Source organism: Phoca vitulina, unplaced genomic scaffold (genome assembly GCF_004348235.1).
Source record: "Phoca vitulina isolate PV1807 unplaced genomic scaffold, GSC_HSeal_1.0 scaffold31, whole genome shotgun sequence".
Taxonomy (NCBI): domain Eukaryota; kingdom Metazoa; phylum Chordata; class Mammalia; order Carnivora; family Phocidae; genus Phoca; species Phoca vitulina.
Window position 1 is genome coordinate 15,464,248 of NW_022589734.1, and position 26,043 is coordinate 15,490,290.

At 47.0% G+C, this 26,043-nt stretch overlaps 1 protein-coding gene across 1 annotated transcript in view; it reads left to right on the forward strand.

The window, feature by feature from the left end:
• Positions 1-26,043, forward strand: part of JARID2 (jumonji and AT-rich interaction domain containing 2) — a 237,679-nt gene that overhangs the window by 92,864 nt on the left and 118,772 nt on the right. Inside the window, 1 exon segment of the mRNA XM_032424828.1 lies at positions 7,472-7,607. Coding sequence (XP_032280719.1) covers positions 7,472-7,607 — 136 coding nt within the window.

Here is a 26,043-nt window from a genome sequence, read left to right on the forward strand (position 1 = left end):
AAGATTTTATTTATTTATTGACAGAGAGAGACATAGCGAGAGAGGGAACACAAGCAGGGGGAGTGGGAGAGGGAGAAGCAGGCTCCCCGCAGAGCAGGGAGCTCGATGTGGGACTCGATCCCAGGACCCTGGGATCATGACCCGAGCCGAAGGCAGTCGCTTAACCAACTGAGCCACCCAGGCGCCCTGGAAGTGCTTTTTAAATTTAAAGTCAAGGCAGAGCACCATCATTCACAAGTTCACTAGGTCTGTGGTTTCCTGGCCGCTTGTCATCTTTCTAGATGTGAATATTCCCCCGAATATTCTTTGATACTGTCAGCATTGACCGTTGATCCATTTCACGGAATTAAAAATAAAAATTGATTAGCATCAAGTTGATTTGAGAAATGGAGGTTTGTAATGGAGAAGACATGATTATTTTGTGAAAAGGGAAGAAATATATAAAGTTTTAGCCTGAGTTATACCGCTCACATTTTCCAATATTTTCTCATTTATTTTTGGCTCTGTAAGTCCTTGTTTACGTGGAATCCATGTCAAGAATGAAGACAGCCTCACCCCCCACCCCCCCCCTTTTTTGGATGTTTTCATTGTCCTCTTCTCAAACTTGATGGAAGAGGCCGGCATTTCAGACAGCAACACATTGTATTAAGTAGAATGACTTAACAGGTATATGCAGAACTTGTGAAAAGAAAAGGCATTCATGGGGAGGGTTCCAGTCTTTTTCCCTGGAATGAGGAAAGCGCTATCAGTTTTCTCCCCTATCTCCCTCAGGAACCCAGTCTTCCAAATTTTGTCTCGTTACTCGTTGTTGTCGGCTTAGTGCACCTGCCAGATCCCCTCCCCCCTCCCATTCTCCTCCTCTCCATGAGGTGCTTATTTCTTGTTAATCCAACTTAGAGTCGGGTTGAGCATTGGAATTGGGCCATGGCACTCCCTTTTCATTTTAAAAGGAGTAGAAAGTCACAAATTCCTCCATTCCCAGAGCCTTGGCAAGGTGCATAGAGAGAGGCTATATGCACATGCTGGTGGTGTTGGTTAAGTCCCAGTGGTTCCTGTGATCCGGACACACAGTCATTTGTCTTAGCACTTGTATAAGCTACAATACAGAGGTTTCATGGTAGGAGGTCTCCCTACCTTTGAATATGAACATTCTCTGCGCCGCGCCCCCCCCCCCCGCCTCCTTCCACATCTGCTTGTTGAAATTACAGGAGGCTGCAAAGAACATCTGATTTCCTATGCCCCCTCCCAGTGGAAGCATGAGTGTTTTCTGGGGAATGTAATGCCATCTTTAACTGTGCCTGTCCCAAGGGATCCCCCCCCCCCCCCCCCCCCAGCAGATTGACCTTTAAAACCTCAGTGGGGAGGTTCTGGATTTCAATTTAAAACACAGGTGTGTGTCACACTGTATTCCTAGGATGTCTTGGATGTTGGCTTTATTTTTCTTGGGTGGTGTGGTTAAAAATGATCTCTGGTGTATTAGACCTTTCTTTCTTAATGGATTCGTATCTGCTGGAAGGGACATCTAGTATAATTGGTTGGTTGACCTATGTCCCGGTTTCCACCAGTCGTTCCTGCATCATTATTAACGATGCCCTTGGTTGGTATGATAAATTACTTGGTCATTCTACCTGTGATGCATGAGTCTCTGATGTAGTTTGCTGACAAGTGATAGGAAATTAAGGATCTTCCATTGGATGGGCCCTTTTTCATTTGCAAGTAGTTGTAATTGTTAGAAAAGGTTTTTCTGTTTTGTTTTTGAACCCATGCATTTCCATCCTCGTTTTCCCTCTCCTCAATCAAGATGGCCTGAATTTGAAACCATAGCAAACACTGAGACACGGACAGATTGCATAAAGATGTCTTGAGAGATGACCTTAGAACCGGTGTTCTTCCAATTACATGAGGTAGCTGCAGAGACCAGTAAGAGAAAATCCCCCTCCCTCCTGTTCTTTTACTAATCTCCAGCCAGTGCTGCTCATGAGTGGTCCTGGGTTGGTTTTTTTGGTGTGGTTTTTTTTTTCCCCCATATAATATTTCCATTCACCTCTTGAAATGAGTAATTTTAATTTTGCTTTCATTTAGTTAGGAGTTCATGTGAGTTACAGGTTTGACATTTTCTCTTTAAGAATGAATTTCCGAGTTTTGAAACTTTGCTTTGGGCACCTGCTGCGTCGTGTGGACCCATTGACCACACATGCTAGTTCCGTGTTCTCCAGCTGCCTGACCTTGGGCAAGACGTTGAAACTCACCTCTTAAAAAAAAAAAAAAAAAGAGTTTTGTGATTACTTCCTTTTCCACTCCATTTTAAGCCGAAAGGAGGTGGTAGCAAGCTTTTTAATCTCTAACCTGGATGTGAGTTTTGGAGAATGCTTAGTTGGTGCTGTCTGCCACAAGGAGTGCAGTATCCTCATGTGCTGGCCTGGCACTCCATTTCCGTGCATGGCTGTTACCAAACTTGGAGCACCCTAGGGTTATACTGTGTTCTTTTTCTCTTAACAAATAAGACGATGACCATAAGCATTCAAGTTTAATTCCTGACCAGCTGCCATTTTTGATTAAGACTCTCCCGTTATTTCAAAGAATGGCAAACATTTTTCAAATGAAAGGAAAACCCTGTCACCTTTGCTTTTTTAAAGGTCTTAATACTTAATTTTCCACCTGCCAGAGAAAGTGGTTTTTAGCAGTCAGAATGGCAAAGTGAATCTAGATCTGTGTGATGATTTTCCTGTTTTTTTCTTTTTTTTTTTTTTTTTAAATCCTGCCAGCACACCCAGGTACTTTTTTTTTCTTTTTAATATTTATTTGAGAGAGAGAGCGTGAGAGGGGGGAGGGTCAGAGGGAGAAGCAGGCTCCCCGCTCTAGGATAATGACCTGAGCTGAAGGCAGTCACTTAACCCACTGAGCCACCCAGCCGCCCTACACGCCCAGATATTCTTATCTGGCAGTATTTGCAAAGCGTATGTTTTGAAGCTGGGGAAATACAGTTTAAGAAATTAGGGGATGGGAATGAGGGAGGGTGGTACGTTGTCTGGGGCTTGAATTGCACTTGCCCAATAATTTGATGAACATGTAAAAACGTAGAGGTCTTAGTGATGCCCCGATGGCAATAGCTTTAAAAAAAAAAAAAGTCTTGGGCGCCTGGGTGGCTCAGATGGTTAAGCGTCTGCCTTCGGCTCAGGTCATGATCCCAGGGTCCTGGGATCGAGTCCCGCATCGGGCTCCTTGCTCAGCAGGGAGCCTGCTTCTCCCTCTCCCTCTGCCTCTCCCTCTGCTTGTTCTCTCTCCGTCTCTCTCGCAAATGAATAAATAAAAATCTAAAAAAAAAAAAAAGTCTTTAAGGAGATGGCATAAAAAGAACTGGACACACAATCTGGGCGACTGAATTTGCATCAGAATTAAGCTGCTGGGTTCCTCTCTCTCTGGCTGCGGCTCAGCCTGGGCCTTCCTTTATTAAGCTGACCAGTAAACCAGAATGGATTGGGTACTTGTGTCTGGGGAAGCATCCCAGAGGAAGCCAAGAAAGGAACTCTCCCTGCCTGCCTGTTCAGTCCCCTTGCTGTCAAATCTGGCAGGATCCGTTCTGACGAAAAGGGAGAGTCCCTGTGCCTGAAGGGGTCTAGGGAAGGTCAAAGGGGATCATTAGGAATTTTGAACACTGAGGCACGAGCGGACTATGAGATTTTGAAAATAGTGATGTGGGAACGTGTAATTGAATATAGAGGGTGCAGGGAAAAGAGCATGCAAGAATCCTGGAGGATTCTAGAGGACGGGGGAGCCTGTGTGGATGTGGTAGGAGAGGAAAAACAAATGTCCAGGTGTTTTGCGAAGGAATCGGTCAGTATTTAGTTTAAGGTAAGGGACTGTGACTGGGTCATCAGGTTTGGGCCCTAGGAGACCATGTGGATTTCTAGATGGGTGCTGTTTTCTTGGCAGGTCACTAGGTGGTTGCAGGACGAGGTCTCCGGTACGTTGACACGCTTACTGCTTGAGAATGAGAGAGGGTAGACCTTTTGGATTATCACTGTGGGGAGTGTTTTATGGGGGGTAGCGATGACTTGAGTCAAGGAAACTGTAGGATTTCCGGCACTGCACTCCACTTAAACACCCTGGATGTTTGTAAGGTTAGGGACCGGCAGGCCAAATGTGGGGAAAAGTAGTGGGAAGAGTGAGCTTGAACTTGAGTCTCTGTTTTTCCTGAAATATCTGTTGAGCTCTTACTCTGTCAGGCAGGCCCTAAGTGCTGGGATCCCAGTGGTGAACGGGATTTCCTGGCCCCATGCAGACATGGTTTAAATGGTTGGTTAAATGAGACCACTATTAGGGGCGCCTGGGTGGCTCATTCGGTTAAGTGCCTGCCTTTGGCTCAGGTCATGATCCTGGGGTCCTGAAATCGAGCCCCGTTATCGGTCTCCCTGTTCAGTGAGGAGTGTGCTTCTCCCTCTTCCCCTCCCCCTGCTTGTGCTCTCTCTTGCATGTTCTCTCTCTCAAATCTTTTCTAAAAAGATGAGACCGCTCTTGAAGAGGGGGAAATAAAAGGTAGTAAACTCTCAGGTGTTTGCATTTTGGGTCGCCTGACCTCTAACGATAGTTCTTTCTGGGCTTTTCTTGGAGCTCTCAGCCCTTGGCTGTTGTGAACGACAGTTAAGGCTGCGGCAGAGTGCGTGTCAGACCTGAGGTACCTTCCTGCAGGCCTCCCATGCCTCCCATCTTGGCTAGCCCTGGGTTACCACTTGTGGGGGGCAGGCACACTTGTGCTTTCTGCATCTGGCATTCCACTCGGGAGGGGTGCAGGCCTCCTAGTGTAGCGTAGGCTGATTCATCTTGATCTGTGAAAAGCAGCTGAAGTTTTAATTTCAGAATTATTACCCACCTATTGAGCTTTTGGAAACAGAACACAGTCCCCTTATTACCTACTAGTTTGTGTCTTGCATCAATATGAAGGGGACAAGGCTTGACCAGCACTGTACGTTATCGAAAAGAGCTCTTGTGTTTCCAAAAAAAAAAAAAAAAAGTTTGTTTTTTAATGTCTAGAATTTGAAGCCCCATAAGCTCGGTCATGGATTTGGTTCTCCTGTATTTACTTTATAGGTTTCATGAAGCTGCTTGTGTCAGAAAGCGAACCTGAAATGCATCTTCCTTTGCAGGCGGTTTCAACTCACACGGTTTATGTTTTAATGAGACCTTGGTTGTAGGGGTAGGACTCTCTTGTATGGAGGCCCGAAGTCAGAATGAAGGCACCAGTCTGAACACGACGCAGTACATCTATTGCAGGAACTTTACGTTGAAAGCTATTTTGGGGTCTTATAATTTATAAACGCTGGGTATGTATGGAATAATAGTTTATAATCCCATCAGCTTTCAAGGATGAGAATAGGAATCTGGTGCTCATGAAAGAGCATTCTTTCCTGGATGCTGAGAAAAGCTGGGGTTTCAGCCTCACTGTCTTTAACGCCAGGAGGAGCCAGTGCTTATCATGCAGATGCAGTGAATCCACCTTCTTTGTGCCTTTTGTGTGCTGTGTGGATACGTCCTCTGATTGGTTTTTCAGCCTCCTCAATTGGGGTCTGGTCAGAGGGCTTTTTCTGTTGGCGAACCATGTGATTGGAAGGTAGAGAGTGACTTGTACACGGTAGCAGTTCAGAAACCCTGTGTGCTCATCCCATCCGGTGGAGGCAGTTGGCTGACTTCTTTTAAGCCTTTGGATTCGAACCTCCACCCGCCAACGCTGGCCTGTAGACCTCTCTTGCCTCTCTGGGGAGCACCCCCAGGAAGACAGGAGGTGCCTTCCTCCTCTGGAGCCAACAGGAAATCTCAGTTTGGCAGGTCTGCAGGAGTGGAAGGATGTCGGAAGGTGGGGGGAAAGGTGGAAATCCTAGCTCTTCTTTCCCAGGGCTCTCTTCCCCCTTATTACAGAAGATGGTAGAGCGCTCTCCTTCTGGAAAAATCTTGGCAGCTTAATCCAAGTGCAGCTTCAGGTTATTTAGGGCTTTAGATTCTCCGTGTGGTTGGATTTCTAGGATGTAGTTTGTGTTTATGCAGAATTTAGGGATGTGAGTGCAGGGAACGAGCTCAGTTCCTCTAGCCCCCTGACCTAGTCCCGCTGAGGTTTCCGGGGACCTACGGGTGGCAGGGAGGAAGAACCGGTTCTGTCTGGCATCAGGACTACAGCGCCGGCCTGGCTGTTGTGGGGAAAGTACTCCTGTTTGAGCAAAAGGAACCTGAATATCCACCCCCACCCCCTCCTGCGTTTACCCAGGATATTAATGTTCTCCTTATTCTCCTAAGGCCCCAAGTATCTGAGAAGCTCCGATCCTTCTAAGGTGAACGGTTCTGAAATGCTTAAGTCTTGCAGTGAGTGTGTGAACATAAGGACTTTTTGGATTCGTGGACAGTAGGCAGGTATCCGTAGGCGAGAACCTGTTGCGACTGTCCTGGGCCTTCACACCTTACACACACCTCGCTGGTTCCCTAAAACAGTCACCTCTGCTCAGATCCCCAATCCACCATCTCCACGTTTCCAGACTTGGCTCCTGTTCTCACCTCCCTGCTGGGGAGGGGTCGGGGGGCTCCCTCCCCTCCTGCCCTTGCTACTCCTTGCCTCCCCTCTGTCTTTCTGCAGTTCTGCTGGAGTGCCTGGGATGGGCTCGGGGCTCTTTGGACTTCCCCAACCCCCAGCCGCCCAACCTGGCCTTCCATTCATTCCGTGCCTCTCTCAGAAGCTTGCAGTGCTGCTGATAACACAGACAGAAGGGAGCCGTGCAAATTAGACCTTCAAGACCTATTATTAACCTGTGTGTATTTTTCTTTTCTTTTTTTTCCTCCCCCTTTAAATCACCCCTTCCCTCCCCAAGTTCCTACCCTTGCCCACCAGGATTCATGGTCTTTTTTTCCCACAGTGCTCTGTCTCTTTCCTAATTAAGACTCCTTTCTGTGAGTGAGGGGTCAGTACAGATCCAATTTCGTTTCTTCTGACCGAATGGTAAATTCTTTGAGGGCAGGGCCCCCCCCCCCCCCCCCCCCCCGCCTAGACAACAGGAGCCTTTTTTGAGGAGCCCAGCATCTGTTTGTAAGGCAGGACACCTTCTGGCATTGCCCAGCGAAACTCCAGGACGTTGGTTCCTCAGCCCTCCTCTTTGGGTTTACTAATGCCTCTTTCTAAATTTGGCCCCGAATAGGAAACTGCAGTGTTACAGGTTAATGAGGGTATTTGGGCACAGGGTTTGTAAAGGAATCGAGGTGGTTGTCTTCCTTCCACGCCCTTTTACAGTCCGGGAGTGAGCTTTTTGCTAGGGTCAGTGCTTGAACCATCAGCACATGATGAAATTCTGGCCTCCAGAGCTGGGTCTCGGTAGCATGATGCTTGTTTGAATTTTTTTTTTTTTTTAAGTTTATTCGAACACTTAATGTTTACTTGCCTTTTTTTTTTTTTTTTTAAAGTGATTTCCCTTCTCCCTTTCTTCTGTTTCTCCAGGATGACAGTGATGGGATTCCATGGTCAGAAGAAAGGGTGGTACGTAAAGTCCTTTATTTGTCTCTGAAGGAGTTCAAGAATGCCCAGAAGAGGCAACACGGGGACGGCATTGCTGGGAGCCTGCAAACAGTGAATGGTGAGTTGCCTCTTCTGTTGGACTCGGATGGTATCTTTGGACCTTGTTTCTGAATTGGATGTGTTTCGGGCGGCTTGTGCTTCTCAGGCTAGGCCCCTGATGGCAGCTATTTTGGACATCCTACTGGGTTTATGGATTCATTTTCATGCTCCTTCATGTGCTGTGTAATATAATTGGCAAGATGCCTTAATTAGTCTGTTCCCTACAGATAAGACAGGGGCTGTGATCCGATTTCTACTAGGTCCTGGGTTGAAGGTAGAGTCTACCTTACAGGTTTTTCTGTGGATCTCTGTCTTTCTACTTAGATCTTGCTGCACCCTGGATGGAGCTCCTGGTTCTTTCCCCCTGTTTGCGTAGGAAGTAGCTTGAGTCTTCGGGGTGCTTGCTGCCCTTCTGCTCTCCGGCTCAGCTCAGCAGCCTCCTAAGGACGTGCTTCCTTCCTTGCTGATCAGGCCTGGCAGGTGGTTACATGGCAGCAGGTAGACGGTGACCTAGAATTCCTGTGCATTTGGGAGCACAGCCGTGTGGTTATGAGAAGTCTCCTTGCAGCCTGGAAGGAAACTTGCTCTTCTCGGGGTTTATTCCGCTGTCTCTTTAGGAGGACGGGGCTGAAATCACCCAGTGGAAACCATTTCAGAACACGTTACAGTGTGTGTTTTAGTGCAGGGGATGGGGCTGTGATGGCATTCCAGTCTCCCTCGCCCTCGTTAGTCCTTTAGAGTCCTAGATAAATGTGAATGAATAGACCATGTTCTGGTTTGTACTTGGCTTGGAGCAAGGAGAGATACAGGAGAGGTGGTGGTTCTTTTTTCCGAGTCTCTGCTCTGGTCGTGGGCTGATAGAGTTGGGACACATGGGGGTACTTGAGAGCTTGCCAGGGTCCAGAGGAACAGGTTCACCTCGGGCATCCACTGTCCTTCCAGTTGGCTTCGTTGGAAGGTGGGTTGTCTGGGGGAGCCTCTTGTTGGGACTAGTGCCTACAGGCGGGACCCGCATCGAGCCTTGGCGGGGTTTCCAGGGACGCTGTCCCTGAACTCCACCAGGTTTGCCCTGCCACCGACCCAAGGCCTGTCCCTCTCTTCTTCTGGTTGTGCGTGACTTAAAACAAGAAGCTTCTGGAAGTCTGAGTCCACATGTATATGGGAAAGCTCCCCTCCCCCCGCCCAGGATAATATGTATATATATAATCTTCCACACACACAGAAGCAAAATTAGTAGAATCTGTTGCCACGAGTCTAGAATCTGGACCCTTGTGTGATGTGATTGTTCTTGGTGTCCTTGCTTCGCGTTGAACGTAGTGTCTGGCTTTACGTGTTTGAGGGGGGTGTGACGGGGGGAGAGTCTCACTGCATCCTGAAGGTTAGAGTAGAGCAGGGGCGGCTGGGGGTTTAGATTTTACTGTCGTGATAAGGCATTCTGCTATGCGGGAGCAGGAAGGCCTTCGTGGTTTTGGAATCTCTTAGCAAAAAAAAAAACACCCATCTGAGAGAAAAAAACCGTTTTCAGGACAAGTTAGCCAAGTGTTCAGGATTAAATAAAGGTGGGATTTAAGTAAAAGAACAAAAACTAAAGCCCCTCAAGAGGTCTCACAGGCACTACCGGCCTTGTCGACCAAGGGTTGCTCTTGTTTTTAATTGGCCTCGTCAAGGTCTTGACAATGCCCAGGAAGGAATTCTAAGAAAACTGGCAAAGGCCGCTCTGTTGGGGGTCGTTGAAGACTTTAAAGAATTCGTGTACCAATTTCATAAAGAAAAGGGGGTTTTTGTTGCGGTAGTTTTTATTTCATGCTGATAAAGACTGGCTTGTCGTTTTCCTGTCTAGTTTTCAATATGGAGACACCAAGGCCTCTCTCTTGGTTGTGGGATTGCCGTGAAGATGCCCATTTCTGGTTCCTGTCGGTGTCCCTGCAGCTAGCGGTCCAAGCCCACGTGTCTGTCATTCTGTATCGCGGATTTCCATAGCACTTCTGAGTAAACACCTCTGGTTTTAAGAATAATTTTCTTAGAGGCCGCTAACAGGTTAAAGTGTGTTTTCTCACTGGGGGCCTACTGGAGAGATCGGGAAACCGGCATTGTTCACTGGGGAAGAACTCCTTCTCTGTAGGCCCCCAAACCTCAGCGGTGTGCTCTTAGGGTGCATGGTCCAGAGAAAGCGGAAGGCAGTGGAGCACCCCAGACTTTTTGGGCAGCTGAGGTTGGGAGTGGGAGGATTGCAAGCAGTGCTCTCTGTGTGTGTGACTGTATACATGTCCCTTGTTTAACGGATACTTCGTAATCCTCATTCCACCCTGCACAGAAGGACCTTGTCCTGAGCTGCGCATCACAACGCCCTTATCTTGGGGCTCTTCACCGTGGGGCAAACGAAGAGAGGTTAGTGGGGGGAGAGTGGTTTTCACAGCCCGGCAAGGCGAAATGTTTTGGTTTTTTGTTTTGTTTGTTTCGGTTAGTCACAGAACCTCCTGAGGTTCCCTTGTAAACATGGAAATCCATTGGTGCAGTGTTAATGGTCACAGAAATCTGTCTGGTGGTCGAGATTTAAAGCTGTCCCAGTGCAGATCCCTAGCTCTAGGGATCATGGGGAAGGAAACTGACCAGACAGGGATCAGAGTGGGCACCCGTGCCCAGAGTTGGGGTGGGTACCTGCTGCCCCTGTGGGCCCCCCCTCGCCCCCCTCATGCTTTGCAGCTTGGGGACCTTGGTAGTGACCTGCATGTGAGGCCCCTGGTGTGTGCATCTGTAAGCTGAATACAGTGTCCTTGCGGGGCTTTGTGAGTGCTCTGTGTGGTAGTGACTTTCCCAAGGTCACACTGCTGTCTTCCAGCAGAACTGGAATTATAGCTCACGCCCTGCAACTTTGAATCTAGCACTTATTTAAGGGGGCAGAAGGGGTGAAAATTACACCATATCTTTGCAGGAGCAGTAGTATTGAAAATAAGGTGCTTGATTCCCCCCCCCCCCCCCGCATCACTTGTCTGAGTTATTGGTCCTGCTAGTGTTTCCTGGGGAAAATTCCGTCTTCAAATAATGCTTGGTGTTGACAAGAGAAGGAGCTTGATGTAACTTTTTATCTAATTTGAGAATTTTGAGAATGAATTGCCGTCACTTCCGCTAAATCCTTGGCTTGCGAGGATGACGACGCAGCCCCTCCTCGGCCTTCCCTCTGCGTGAGGCAGGGTGGGTGGGTGTGGAGTCTGTGAAACAGCTTGTATCCGAGTAGCTCAGCTCTGCCGCCCCCTTTCCGTGGGTCTCCTGTTGTAGTAATAACCCAACCAGACGCAAGATGGTAGGGAGACCTCTTAGTTTATGTCACAAAATCCATGTTGGCCATTGATCTTGCTTTCATAGTTCTAAAGTGACAGGGAATGAGGTTGTGTTTTGTTTTGTTTTTTTTTGGGGGGGGGGTCCTGGTAGAGGTAGCGGATGTGAATCTTGAACAACCCCGCGGATGGCCTGTGGAGGGAACGAAACCCTCATTCTGGCTTGTTGGTTATAGCCGAGCGTGGGTGAGGCGGCACTCCCGAGTTCTGCTGATTGTGAGAGCCTTCTGTCTCCTTCCTGCCGGAGAGAATGCCACTTCTTCTGGCTGTAATAAATTGGACAAAAGCTTTGGGAAGGGCTGGCAGAGGCTGAGGCTGAGGCCACTCTTTGAGGGCCCTTGGCCCGCTGGGGCTGAAATTAGGGACATTTAAATAATAACATGCTACACAAATGAGTACACATAATTACACAGTAAGAGAGGGGAGCTCTTAGCTGTATTTGGAGTTTCATTTGCTTCCTGTAAATGTCATCTGAGATCGAGCAAGGCCTCTGGTCAGCCAAAGAGCCTTGAGTAGATTTAAGGGAGCCCGGATCGTTTTTCTTGGAACCTGTGGTAGTTGTGATGGGCCAGTCTGTACTGAGCACTCAGTACTGACTGACTAGCACTCGATCCGCATTTCACTCATTTTAATCTTCAGAACAGACCGTTTTGTAGATGAGGAAGTGATACACCAGCGTGGATTAGGCGTTTGCCTGCACCAGTGGTCCTTGGCAGCCCCAGCTTTCTGCACCAGCACTCTGGTGCTTTCGGCCACCTCTTCGATAAGCAGAAATAATTTTGGAACGCTCTGTAAAGATAGGATTCCAAAAATAAGAATTTGTAGGAGGACACTTTTTCTAATAGGGGTTTCTTTTGAAGGAGATAATGTGCGATCCTTCACTGGGGAAGGAGACCTCGGAAGCGTGGGAGGGGGCGGCGTCCTGTGAGTATGAATGTGGGCATGTTTCCGGGCTTTAGTGGAGCTTGTCATCGATCGAGGGAATCCCAAGATGGCACTCCTCCTGCCCGCTTACCCTCTTTAGGCCCGTGACAGGCACACACAGGCATTCATTTTGTTTCTTCACCGAGAAGTAGAGATTTGTATTTTTAATGCTGCCGTTGAACCACCAGGTTGGCCAGTCCTCCTAGGGCCACTGGTCCTGGCGGCGCGCTGGTGGGGGATGGTACTTTCTGGAAACCACTGCCAATTTGTAGTGAAGGGGCAAAGTTGGAGGTGCAGATACAGGGAGCACCCCTCCCCCTTCTTTCTACTAAGGAATAGGATCTTCGACTCCTTGGAAATCTTAAAGATTCCTGATGGGTTGATTGTGAAATGAAACTTGGTCCCAACTCCTGCAGGTTCATTGTTTACTACGTAAAGTAAAGACGCCTGTGTGAGTCCAAATGAAAAGTCCGAGCACATCGTTCCACGAATGGAATTTTATGTACGTGGCTATATTGGAAAAGACCGTCATGGTCGTATGGTTGCCTTCTGACAGCCAAGGGGGCCCCTCTCCCTTCTGCTTTGGGCCCGAGTTGTTCACGTCTAGCTGTTCTAGAAATGGTTCCACTTCAACAGGGAAGACCATTTTTTGGGTTTTTGTTTGTTTCCTCCTGGAGAAAGTGGCTTACCCCACTGCTCTGCCCAAATGGAGCTGCTGATGTGTCAGCGTCCTGTGTCCTCTGTAAGCCGTGGGCACCGAGCAACTGCTGCAGGTTTGGGTTTCTGGAACACTCCAGCCTCCGAGACTCTTCTTCCTTCTGTCCGTACCCCCCCACCCCCCATGTGTGAGACAACACACCATGTGAAAAAAGCTGGGTGAGATGAAGGGTAATACACTTCACTGAAAGCGACTTAAATTTATTAAAAAAACAAACAACAAAGCTACATTTTATCCTGGAAAATGGTCGCACTGAAAAGGCTTGATGTCTTTCCTGTAGCTTTCATGTGGTCCATCCAGGACCTAAGTGATGCACTCGGGGCGTTTCTTGATAGCGCTTCCATTTGGTTGATACTTGATTGTGTCTTTGGAACACAGGCGGTTTTGTGAGTAATAAAACGGAACTCTGTTGTTCTTCTTTCCTGTCACTTTGTGCTTGAGGCCCCCTGCCCTCCAGCTCTCTCAGCCCACTTCCTCTGTTAGCTCTGTCCTGGATTCTGTCCTCCTCATTCTTGTCAAATCTGGGCTGCTTTAAGAGGAGGGGTCTACGACAGGTAAGGGTGTGTGTGTGTGTGTGTGTGTGTGTGTGTGTGTGTGTGTGCTCCCTCACTCGCAAGGCGGGGGTGGGGGGAAGGGAGGGAGAGCACGTACTCTCTCCTGTCTGTCACAGTTCTTAGAAAAGCCCAGCACTGAGGGTCCTGAGGGCGAGAGGATGGAAATCTGCTGTGATCTCCTTTTCTCATCTCTACAGGGACCTCACTCTGGAGCTTACCCCTCTTCACTATTTACTTCTCTCCTAGATGATTGCCATCAGTAAACAAAACATGTTGTAGTTGCTCTCATAATAAAAGAATCCCTCTACTGATCTTGTATCTCCCTCCTGCTGTTCATGTCTCTCTTTACTGCGGTGTTCCTTGAAAGAAAACATCTACACAGGCTGTCTCCTCTACTATTTATATTCATGTTAATATCCTTTCCCCTTTCATTCTCCTTTGAACCCCTAGAATCAGGCCACGATTAAGGCTTCATAATGACCTTGATTGCCAAACCAAGGTTCCAGTCATGTCGCCTTATTTGCCCCTTTGGCAGCATTTGACATGATCGAACCTGTCCTGAACTGCACTTGCCTACTAGCCTTCTTGGAAGGCCTCGTGAACGTGAACTGTCCCAAAGCCAACTGTCTCCACCATGTCTCCTCTGCTCTGCCCGTCTTCCCGTTTTCCATAAATGCCAGTTCTGTTTTTCTAGGTGCTTTGGCCTAAACCTTGGAGTGATCTGTACTACTATGATTTTTCCATACTTTGCATTCCTGCATTCTGTCCTTTAGCAAAATCTGTTTGTTCTAAATTCACATCTTCCGAATCTGAATTTGCACTCCTGTCACTGGTCCGAAACCTCTTTCTTGGGCTGGGACCCCTGATGCTGCGTCATCTCAGCTTCCACCTTTTCCCCCTCCAGGCAGCAGTCGGAACAGTCCTTTATAAATGCAGATTAGTGATGCTCTGTTCCTGCAGCGTCTCCCTGCCTCTTAGCATGATAGCTGAGCATCCTTACCCAGACCACTTGATGTGGGCCACAGTGTCAGGTCTCCTCACCACTGCCTCCCCTAGTTTGGCCTCCTTGTTGTTCCAGGTGTACCAGAGTGTGTGTGTGTGTGTGTGTGTGTGTGTGTGTTGAAGATTTTATTTATTTGAGAGAGAGGAGAGAATACGAGTGGGGGGAGGGACAGAGGGAGGAAGAGCGAATCCACCCCAGAATCACCGCTGAGCCAAGGAGTCCGAGGCCAGGCTCAGTCCCAGGACCCTGAGATCAGAACCTGAGCTGAAACCAGGAGTCAGATGCTTAACCAACTGAGCCACCCAGGTGCCCCAATTTTTTTGCTTTAAAAAAAAAAAATTATTTTGAGAGCGTGAGCAGGAGGAGAGGGAGAGAGAATCTCAAGCAGACTCTGCTCAGTGCAGATCCCGACTCGGGGCCGGATCTCAGGACCCCGAGATCATGACCTGAGCAGAAATCAAGAGTCAAATGCGCAACACCCTGAGCCACCCTGGCACCCAAAACTTTTGTGCTTTCTGACCCTTCTGTTTACAACTCTTTCCCTTTAGATAACTGCATGCTTCATCCCTGCCTGTATTTTGGGTTCCTGCTCAAACCTGGAGGTTTGAGCTAGAGCATCCTATCAAAAGTCGTTCCTTGGTCTGTTACCTTTTCACTTTTTACCTTGTAATATTTCTCTGCATAGAATTTCTCACCGCCTGACACTGTATGCTTGTTGTTCACTAATTCTGAGTTCTCTCCCCACAGTAGATTGAAAGTCCATGAGAGAAAAGCTTCATCCACGTTGAGTGGACTCCTGGGCACTCTGGAGGGCATGTGTTGTTGTGTGAAGCAGTGTGCAGACATCTCTCTGCCCACCGGCTGCTGCCCCGCCCCCCGCCCCCCCCTCCAGCACCCTCTGCCGTGCTGTGGACACACACCTCTCTGTTCAGGGGTTGAGTGTCCCATCTGTGACTCTAGGTTTTATTTCAGAAATGCACACAGCCTGACACCCTCCCCTCCGGATCACAGCCTATGCTGTTTTCCTTGTCTCTAAAGTGCATGTTTATTCATAATTGTGATAAATTTCTAAGTGTTACCATCATAAAGATTCTGGGAATTAGATCACCGTGTACCTTTTATTTATTTATTTTTTTAAAGATTAATTTATTTGAGAGAGAGCGAGAGCGCGAGTGCGTGCACAGGAGGAAGGGGCAGAGGGAGAGAGCGTCCCAAGCAGACTCCGTGCTAATCGCAGAGCCTGACATGGGGCTCCATTTCACGACCCTGAGATGGTGACCTGAGCTGAAACCAAGAGTCCGATGCTTAACCGACTGAGCCACCTAGGCGCCCCTACCCTGTACCTTTTCTTAACCCTATTTGTAGATTGCCTATTCGGGTACAGGTACATTGCTTGGTAGTTTAAATTAAGATTGGGCTTTTAAGAAAGAAGTTACTCCTTCTAATCTCATAACATTATCGTAATCCGTTACTATCTTAATTTTGTGGGTTTGTGTCGTGGGTCTCAGATGTTAAGCAGTTTGCACAAGGCTGCATAACGAAGCGGTCTAATCAGGATTTGACCCCAGGACTCCTGACTCAGATCTTAACCTCCTTCTTTTTTTCTTTCTCTTTTTTTTTTTTTTCCCCCCCTTTAGATTGAGGTAAACTTTACGCTCTGTGAAATCATACCTCGTAATTGTACAATTCAGCAGATTTGCAAATGCTCCTATACCCAGGTGACAAGTCCTCTAGGACTTTTCCATCAGCCCAGAAATGTTGCTCCAAATGAAAGTGTATGGTCATTTTGGGGTTTGTCACCATGGCTGTCTTGATTTTTTTTTTTTTTTTTTTGAACTTTGATGATGATACATGGGTTTGTGGTGTTTTCCCAGAATGTACCAGATGCGTGAGAGTGTCTGTTGAGACTTGAAGGGGTCTCAAAGCCCGTGGCTCAGCTCCTGTGTGTCCAGTATGCAGCTCTTAGGAGCCCTGGCTTTAGGTAGGCATGAATAAGACGCCACAGTTGGACATGGCCATGAATGACCTTCACCATTTCAGCAGTGCGTTCATGGAGCCAGATTCTCTGTCTTGAACTGGTGTTTCATTTTTTGGTTCTGAGCTGTGTGCAAGTCCGGATCTAATGGGCTTTCGAACAGCTCTGCCTCTCCTCCTGCTTGGTGTCCCCTTCTGTGAGTGTTCAGAAGTCGCAGCCTTGGTTCAAGAATTCAAGAGATTTCTCGGAACTGGGGTTCCAGATGTGGCTTTTCCCCAAAGGCAAGCTAAAGAGGCATCCCTAGGGCATACGCCTTTGCTGCTGATATGAGTGATTCTTTGTCCGCAGCTGTGAGCTGCCCCATGGCCGGGAGGATGCAAACACATGGTCCGGGGGGGTGGGGGTGGGGAGCCCAGCAGGGTCAGATTGCTAATTTCTGTTCATTTTCTTACGGCTGTGGTGAACGTCTGTGTATTAGTCAGCTCATGCTGCCGTAAGAAAATACCATAGACTGGGTGGTGTGGTTTAAACAACAGAAATACATTTCTCCTTGTTCTGGAGGCTGGAGGTCCCGGAGTCCTGTTCCTGGTGAGAAATGGGCTTCCCGACCATATCCTCACTAGGCTGAGCGTGGGGGAGAGCGTGCACGGGTGTCTCTTCCTCTTCTTAGGAGGACACTGGTCCTAGAAGATTATTGTCGGTCACCCATCCCTTTCCCCCCATTATGACCTCATTTACTTTTCTCACGTCCTTGCAAGCTCTGTCCAAATACGGTCACATTGGGTTTTGGGGGCTTCAACATAGGGGCAAACAGTACTACCACCAATATTAGCACTTGGGTAGGGCTCTGAGATGGTGACCGTTTTATCCCATTTTAATTTTAGATTAAGTTAATTTCCTTGCTCATCTGCGACGTGTTTCCTTTTGTGCTTATGTGGGTACTAGAACGATTTCCTGGTATGCCAGGAACCCCTATGAACTTGTTTGACCTTGGAGAAGTTATTGTTCCTCCTGAGTGGATGGAATTAAGCTTGGGTTTTTATTTATTGCATGCCTGCTTTTTTGAGACCTCTTGGGTTTATCTGCATCCCATACTTCAGTGGGGATTGAAACAAGACTCCTGAGCGGGGGAGCTGCTGTAGGCCAAGAGACCTAAGGAAGGGGCCAAGAGGGTTACTGCAAAGGTCCCAGGGATCGGGGAGGGTGTGGGAATCGGGATGGCCCTGGAGGGATGTTTCTGTTGTCAATGTGGGAAAAAATGGCATTATTTGAGGTTGAAGCATCCTGTTTGTTTTAACACACATTCATTTTATTTGTATTTTATACACGAATTCAATTTCTTTTTATATGCTGTGAGTGTAATTTAGGGCAAGGCTTTCCAACCAGTTTTACTTCTCAACTTGTACAGGAAGGGAAGAGCCTGTGGGGTCCTCAGACTGTTCAGGCTCGGAGAGTTTATCTGTGTTTACTCTCGTAAATGGTAACGTCCCCCACCTCCTCCTACCTGGAGATAGGCCGTCCGCGGCACGCCATGATTTGAGTTCTGTGATAGATTTACGGAGCTTTAATTACTAGCTGATCTACCACAATGGCTCTAGTGCAGTTTTGCTTCGCTTGTGAACTTCTTCGCTCCCATTTCCCCCAAATCTAGAGGGCCTTTCACCTCGCTTTTGGAAATAACCTGTTATTACTTGAGCCCATCAAATGTTTAGTGTCCTGTATGGCGTATCTTTAAAGCCAGAATGGTGATAACTGGGTATGCTTTTGGGAAATTACCCTACAGCCCATTAAATCCCTTAATTTACTGTTTGTTACTTAAGCTCACCTGCTGTCAGATCTTCTCTATTCTTGTAGCTTTCTCTTTAGTCTTTAGGGGGCTTCTGCAGAGTCCCCAAACTAGCTTCCTCATGATTTCTTTCTGAAAGATCCTAAAACTGTACAGGTGTCTCATACGTGGAGGTTTGGGGTCCTTGAGGGAATCGTGAGCTATTTTATAACCTTAGACCTGCCCGTTGAGGACCAGAGTGTCTGTCCGGCTGTGACTGCGTCTTGCAAGGAGAGCTTGAGGCTCCTTTCTGGGGCTTCAGAGCTCCTCATGCCCGGTGCCCGGGACCCCGTTCCTCCTGTCTCCCGTTCCCTGACCTTTCACTAGTGCTCTTGGTTTGTTCGTGCTTTGGAGCTGATGATTTCAGCTCTGCACATGGCGGGGGGGTCCTTCCTGGGTCACCTGCCCCTCCAGTGGCTTCTGGGTCAGTTCCTTCACTGACTCCATGTTTCCCATTGGCAGGTGGGTGGGCCTCCTGATCATGTGGTGTGGCAGCTGGTCCTGGTGACTGGGAAAGACATCTGTGCTTGAGACTCCCCTGCTAGCTCTTGGTGCTGCCTCAGGTGGCGGTTTTCCGATGGCTTTGAACGATTTCTGTTGCCTTCTGATGCATGAAAGCAGCTCAAGGTCTCCCCTTGGAAACATTTACCTGTCTTAATTCTGATAGCTTCGCCCTGATGGGCTCGGGGTATTTATGAAGGAGTTTGAATCCCCACTTTTGACAAGTTGGACCTTGTCATCGAGGGTGATGCTAGAAGGTCAGCGAATCCCCTGCAGACATGAGTAGGGTAGGTGACACCCCAGTGGAAATTGTGCACGTTTATTGGCTTGGCATGCAGGAGGCCTGGTAATTTCTGGAGGGATCTGCATTGCAAATTGCTTAGCCTGGACCAGAGCGGCTTTTTACCCTGTCCTCACTCAGCAGTTTACCCAACTTGAGACTAGTGTTATTTGAAAAGGGCCTTTCCAGTTTACTCAGTTGGAAAGTGTTACAGAGTTTTAAAGGGTGAGCTGGAAGGCTCTCAGCTGGCACTTCTGAATCCCTCAGAGGAAAATATTGGCAAACTCTCCACTCTCTGCCTGAACTCTTCTTATAAATTGAGAAGCCAAGAGTTACGAAGCCATCACAAAGGGCCGGGTTGGACCGTGTGGGGGATACGAATCCTTATCCATGCTGAGACATGGGCAGTTTTCTGATAATCCTGCCCCCCCCATCTTGTGACGTTAATCTTTCTGCCACTGAAAATAGAAGTAGTGAATGCAATTTACAGTGTATTCCGACCCCCCCCCCCCCCCCCGCCCAGCCTTCTCTCTAGAAGATAGATGCACATGGCTTTTATTTTATTCACCCTCGTTTACAGTTTAAATAAGACTAAGTGTTGGGCTGATTTATTCAACAGGTGTAGCACCGCGAAGGAAAGTTTCCTTTTTAAATTTTTCTTCCTTTTTTTTTTTTTTTTTGGCTTTTTTCCCATGGTTTCAGGGGACAAGGTGCTGAGATCAGAAGCTGCCTCGCACTTCTTCAATCTGTAGATGGAGAGCCCAATGTGAATGTGTCACAGGGCCTGAGAAACCTCTGACTTCCTTGTCTGATTTCAGAAGCTGTACCCTCACTGCCACCCAGGCCCCCAGAGAGGTCTGTGGACATGAGAGTAACGCAGGGGAGAATGCCGGCATCGTTTCTTCATCCATCCTTCCACGCCCCTGCGCCTGCCTCCTCAGGCCACGCAAAGGGGCCTTTTTCTAGCACTGTCCACATTCTGCGGCCCATTCTTGTTGCTCCCACCCTCCCAGGGTCGCTCTTGATGGAAGAATTCCAAGGGAATAGGTTAAGATTGCCATCAAGTGGCTGCTCTTGGTAGTGGATGGGAGGATCCTGGCCCTCTGCGCTGCTCAGACCTTCTCCTCCAATTTCTTAGCCCCTTTGTGAAAAATAAGCCAGCTCCAGCAAGCTCTGTCTGAGGAAAGGGCTGTTGGGGCAGGGGGCAGGCACAGAGAGCTCAGAACATCTATGTACTGTACGTCCCCAAGGAAGGGCTCTTTTGTCAACCCAAACCACACCTCCTGGGTGCACTAGGACACGGAAGACGGGCGTATTTGCAGTGGCCTGAGCTCAGGGCCCTGGAGCTGGGAGTGCAGATGATCTAGAAGCTTACGGGGGAAAATTGCTTGTGTGTTCAGCCTCCTGTGAGCCCCAGCCCTGGTAGGCCGCTGCCCTCCATCTCCACTCGCGGGAATCGGCAGGGAGGGTCATGCTGTCATCCCTGAAAGGCTGGCCTCACGGTCCCACCAAGGGAGAACGCCAACACACATGACTTGGCCATCCCGTTTGGCTCTTGTTCCTTGTTTCCCGGCTCTGTAAATGGAGTAATAATTTCTTTCTCAGCGGCGATATTCTTAGGATTAAGGAGATGATTTATTTAAAGTCCTTAGCATCTGGCAGGAAGCAAGCATTCAAAGGGTAATTGTGATTGAGGTTCTAGATACACATTACCTAACTACTTCCCATAAAAGCTGTAGCGGTGTGTCATAAAACAGCACACTTCAGGGACTGTATTAAAATCTGTTTGCCCCATTCCCTGGGTCTGGATGCTGTCCTAGAATTAGACCTCACCCTAGGACTCAGAGGGCACAAACTCTGGCCCTGCGAGAAGGAGATGAACCCTATTTAGTGTTCCCCGGTAGGTCATTCCTCAGCGGTGTTGGGAAGGCCTGTATAGCAATGGCAGGAGGTAGGTTTGTGTATGTGGGGTGCCCCTAATGGGGCACAGAGCTCTTGATTGGGGTGTGTCTGAGGTTTCTGAGCGGGCACGTGGTATGTCGAAGAAGATGGATCTGTGGCAGCCGGGTTGCAGGGGGGAGGCCGGGAGGCAGGCAGAAAGAGAAAGGGACTGTGGGAGTCCATCAGCGTGGCAGTGCAACTTCAGGTTCGGGTCAAGGAAAGACAATTCTAGGGCTTCTGTATTTGCAGCAGCTTTTTAGAAGTGACGGAGGCTATGTTATATAACCATTCACATTGCAGTCTGTCAATCATTAAACCACAATTCCTGGATTCTGGCCACTTAAAGCAATATTGGATGCACCAAAAAAATTGGTATGTTGTAATATGTTGTAATGAGCACTGACGTCATTGGACGTCTAGTTGTACAAGTAACTGGGTCCCACTGCAAGCAGGTTTCTTACGACAAATAGAACACTTGAGACCTCCGTTTGTCCCATTTGGATTTGTTTCAGTGGTGAGTGATCGGCTGATGTTTATGGCCTGTTCAAGTTCTTCCTAATTGCTAGATCCTACCCGGTACGGTCGGGGTAGGAAACATTTGGATGCTTTTGCAGAATTGGGGGGGAAGTAGAAAGCAGAGAAACTAAAGGACAGGCATCCTCTGTGACCACCGATTCTCTCCTGTGGTGTGTGAGGCCTTCCCCATCCCTCCACCTCCACCTGCATACAGGAATGAATTCAAGGTGATGGTTTATTTCTGGAGTGTGTGTGTGTGTGTGTGTGTGAGAGAGAGAGAGAGAGAGAGAGAGAGAGAGAGAGAGAGAAGCAGTGAGCCCAGAATCCTCTGTGTGTGGATTTACACCTTTCTTTGTGCCTACAGCCTCGAGGGTAGCAGAATGTGCGTCTCACTGAAATACTTCATGCGGCACTTTGTTCCTGAGTATTAACTGGTGATTGCTGGCCTTTTACCCTCAAGCTACATCAGGATTGCCTAAAATCCTCTATGATTAAAACCACCTTTTGTGGGTAATGGCTTTGCAAACTTTTTCTATAGTTTCTGGTTTACCGAATAGCCTTGTGGCCTTTTGTAAAGGGTTCTAACCTGCACTTTTCCCTTCTCCCCACGTCTCAAAGCTAGACTGATGACACCAGGAGCCATCCGCGGCTGAACTGACGGGGTTTGTCAGCTTGCTGCTCCATTGGCACCCCTCCGCTTTTCACCCTGCCGCCTGGACAGGAGTCCCCATCTGTCTGACTTGGCCTGTTTACTGGGTCTGAGCTCTAGCAGGGGACAGCAGAGAGACAGAGGGACCGCTGCCCACAGACGTGGTCACAAGGTCTTGAGACTACACTCACCAAAAATCTGTGGATGTCGAACTTTCCAGAAGGAGGGGAATGCTGTGTATCTGCTTTGTCATATATGGTAGCCCCTAGCCACGTAGGAGTCCATGAGTCCTTGATACATGGCTGGTCTGATGAGTTTTAGTACTTAAAAAAAACAACAACACATGAACAAGTGTAGCTGTAGAGACAGGATGAGCATAGTGGTTCTGAGCTTTTGTTCTCCAGCTCGGTCTTTTTTTGTTGTTGTTGGCAGGAGGTCTTGCTGGATTGCCAGTGTAGTTCATCAGTGATGTGTTGTGTATGTAAGCAGTGCCGACCAAGTGAAAACAAGTGCCTGTTTATTCACCCGCCTTTCAGTGTGTGGGGCAATTTGAGAATGCTTTTACCCGTGGTATTAAGGTCATGGTATTCATATTCTCCCCGACTTCAGTATAGCAACGTATTACTGGCTTCAGAGTGGTCATTGTCTTTATTTGATCTTTGTTTTTTGTTAGCTCCGTGTGAGTCCACATTTCATATAACTTGTTTTTGTTTGTTTGGGGTTTTAAAATTTATTTTTAGTTTTTTACGTAGGCTCCACACGGGGCTTGAACTCATGACCTGAGCTCATACAAGAGTCCCATGCTTAACTGAATGATCCACCCATGTGCCCTATATAACTTCTGTGATCGAGTATTTTTTGTGATCAGTAGTAGTTCTATTCAGGAAAAGCACCCATGTCCCTTGTGATACCATTTGAATAATTGTTAAGATCCCCTTCTCACTTTGTTTTTATTTTTTATTTTTATTTTTTTTTAAAGATTTTATTTATTTATTTGAGAGAGAATGAGAGACAGAGAGCATGAGAGGGAGGAGGGTCAGAGGGAGAAGCAGACTCCCTGCCGAGCAGGGAGCCTGATGCGGGACTCGATCCCGGGACTCCAGGATCATGACCTGAGCCGAAGGCAGTTGCTTAACCAACTGAGCCACCCAGGCGCCCTCACTTTGTTTTTAAAGTAGTTTATTCTTTGTAGAAAATGTGGACATCTCAGAAAGCTAGAAAGCTTGCTGCTGGACAGAATACTACTTTTTTTTTTTTTTTTTTGGTCACTATCTCAGTTTTATTTTCTCTGGTCTACTTTCTGTACACTTGTATTTTTAAAACCCCATTTAATATTTCATGCAGTAGAATCTCTGCAATTTAAAACATTGTGAGTCTTTTCCTCATGTTGCTAAGTGTTGGAAAATGTGATTTTTGTTTTTCCTTTTAAAAAAGATTTTTTTAAAAAGATTTATTTATTTGACAGAGAGAGGGAACACAAACGGGGAGTGGGAGAGGGAGAAGCAGGCTCCCCATTGAGCAGGGTTCCCAGTGCGGGGCTCGATTTCAGGACCCTGAGATCATGACCTGAGCCAAAGGCAGACGGACGCTTAATGACTGAGCCACCCAGGTGCCCCTGTTTTTCCTTTATAAAACGTATCTTATCGGGGCGCCTGGGTGGCTCAGTCATTAAGCATCCGTCTGCCTTCAGCCCAGGTCATGATCCCCAGGGTCCTGGGATCAAGTCCTGAATTGGGCTCCCTGCTCAGCGGGGAGCCTGCTTCTCCCTCTCCCTCTGCCTGCTGCTCTGCCTACTTGTGCTTTCTCTCTCTGTCTCTCTGTCAAATAGATAAATAAAATCTTTTTTTTTTTTTTTTTTAAAGTGTCTTATCTTAAATTATGTTCCGTATTCAGCATTCGTTGTTGGTACGGCACATGAAACCTTCAAGGAAAATACCACAAAGAATACACACAGAATTGTTAAGAAGGTGATGGATGTAGTTCTGCTTTGTGATAAAGGTGGAAGGATTATAGTTAATTTTGGCTTTTTGAACACAGTAGTAACAAAATGAATTTATCTAGGTTAGCAGGGTATAAAAGGCAAATCTTCAAGAAGACCCAGAACAGTTTTATTACAGACAGGAAGAAATCATTGGCTCTAAAACAAAGGTTTTTAACACTGAAATTAGTAAAGGGATTAAATGTCAAGAAAACATGACGTGAAGGTTATTGAGTGTTAAATAGTGTCCATAAAATTTTTTTCACCTGAGAATTTGAAGGTTAGTTCTTTTTTCTAGGCTAAGAATTCATGGGGCACCTGAGTGGCATAGTTGGTTAAGCGTCTAACTCTTGATTTTGGTTTAGAAATCAAGAATCTCAGAATCATGAGATCGAGCCCTATGTTGGGTTCTGAGCTCTTTGGGGAGTCTGCTGGAGATTTTCTCTTGCCCTCTGCACACGCGTGCACCCCCACTCGTTCTCTTTAAAATCTCCAAAATTAGGAATTTTTTTTTTAAATCAGTGAATGCTGAAAAACCAGTGTATTACAAATGACATGATGTGTTCCTAGCCAAGTACTTCTAAACACAAAGAGCTAAAGAATTCTTCCCTCTTCGGGAAGAAAGGGGTGTCTTTGAATGCTTGGGAGTTGTGAAAGTGGGTCTCCAATGTAAGAGCGTGTCATGCTACGGAGACCCTGAAATGGCCTCAAGGAACAACCTGTTCTTTGAACAGTATTTATTGGGTCTCAACTATTTTCTCTAGGCGCGTGCTAGGTTTTGAGGGTTAAGATGAGCAAGACTAAAATCATCTTCTTCCCTTTTTTTTAAAATGATGTGATCTTCACATCCAACATGGGGTTCAAACTCATGGCCCTGAGATTGAGAGTCACATGCTCCCCGAACTTGAGCCAGCTACCCAAGACTAAATCCTCTTGTTCAGAGAACCTGGCAGTTGGGTAGGTGGTTGCTTGTCACTATGGGTATTACCTTGAAAGTTATCACCTGCAGAGCAAGTGGTGGGTATCCCTGATGGCTGACCTCTATCTAGACAGAGAAGAGAGAATATTCCAAAAGCGGGAACAACATGTGCAAAGTCAGAGGCTTGAGGGATCAAGTTAAGAGAACGTGTCAGTTGCCATACACCGATCCAGCTGCCTCTGTGCTTTTATGTTATGCACCATCATGGGGGGGAGATCAGGTTGGAAAACCAAAGCGCTTGTTGGTCTATTGCATGGCTTAGGAAGCTGATGTAAAAAATTCTCTTATTTTTTAAAAAAGATTTTAAGTAGTCTCTACACCTAACATGGGGCTTGAACTCATAACCCTGAGATCAAAAGTCCTACGCTCCATTGACTGAGCCACCCAGGCGCCCCGTTTTTTAAACTGGGTGCAGATAGAATTTGAACCAGTAAAAGGAGCAACAGAATTGTTAGTGTGTTGAAATCTGTGCACGTACGTCTTTGTTTCTCTGATTTGTATCCTAGTATTACTTTCTAGAAGCAAATTTGCTGAATTACAGACTTTTAAAAATTGGCATCTATCACCGACTTGCTCTCTAGAAATATTTTTTTCAGTTTGTTCCCAACCTAGTAGCAGAAGGGAGTATGGGTTTTGTCAGAATCAGATTTGAGAAGGAGATTGACGATTCTTCAGTTGTGATCTGAGTCAGCTATTTTAGTTCTTCTCAAATCTAGTTTTCCATTATTCAGTATTAAGTAGGTCAAATGGCCATGTTGTAATTCTGGTTGAATTTTACTGGATACTTCTGCGGGTCATGTTTTCAAAATAATCTCAACGCTGCTAATCTTCTCTTACTTGGCATCATTTCTGTGTTTACCTTTTTATAAATCCATTACCCAAATCATTTAAAAAATATATTGAAAGCCAAAGCATATTTTATCTTGTGTCTTTTTACAACCAAATAATTAAAAGTATATATTCGACAAAAAATTCCTGTAATTCATTAGCACCAAAGTTTATTAAGGCTTCGAGGTAGCCCTTATAAAGTGCTTACTATGTACCACTAACCCTTTTACGTATATAATTAATTTAATGTCTTAATTTAACCAATTGTTGGTCCTTATGTGTATTTAACAGAGGAACAGGGCTTTCCCTGATTCTCCCCTGAGGTTCACACACTTGATGAAGTTAGAATTAGAAGCAGGCAGCAGCCTTGCCCAAATGGTGCTGTGTACTGTGAACCATCAAGGTTCTTAGTGCTAGATGTTTACCAATTCATTTTTTTAATGAATAAA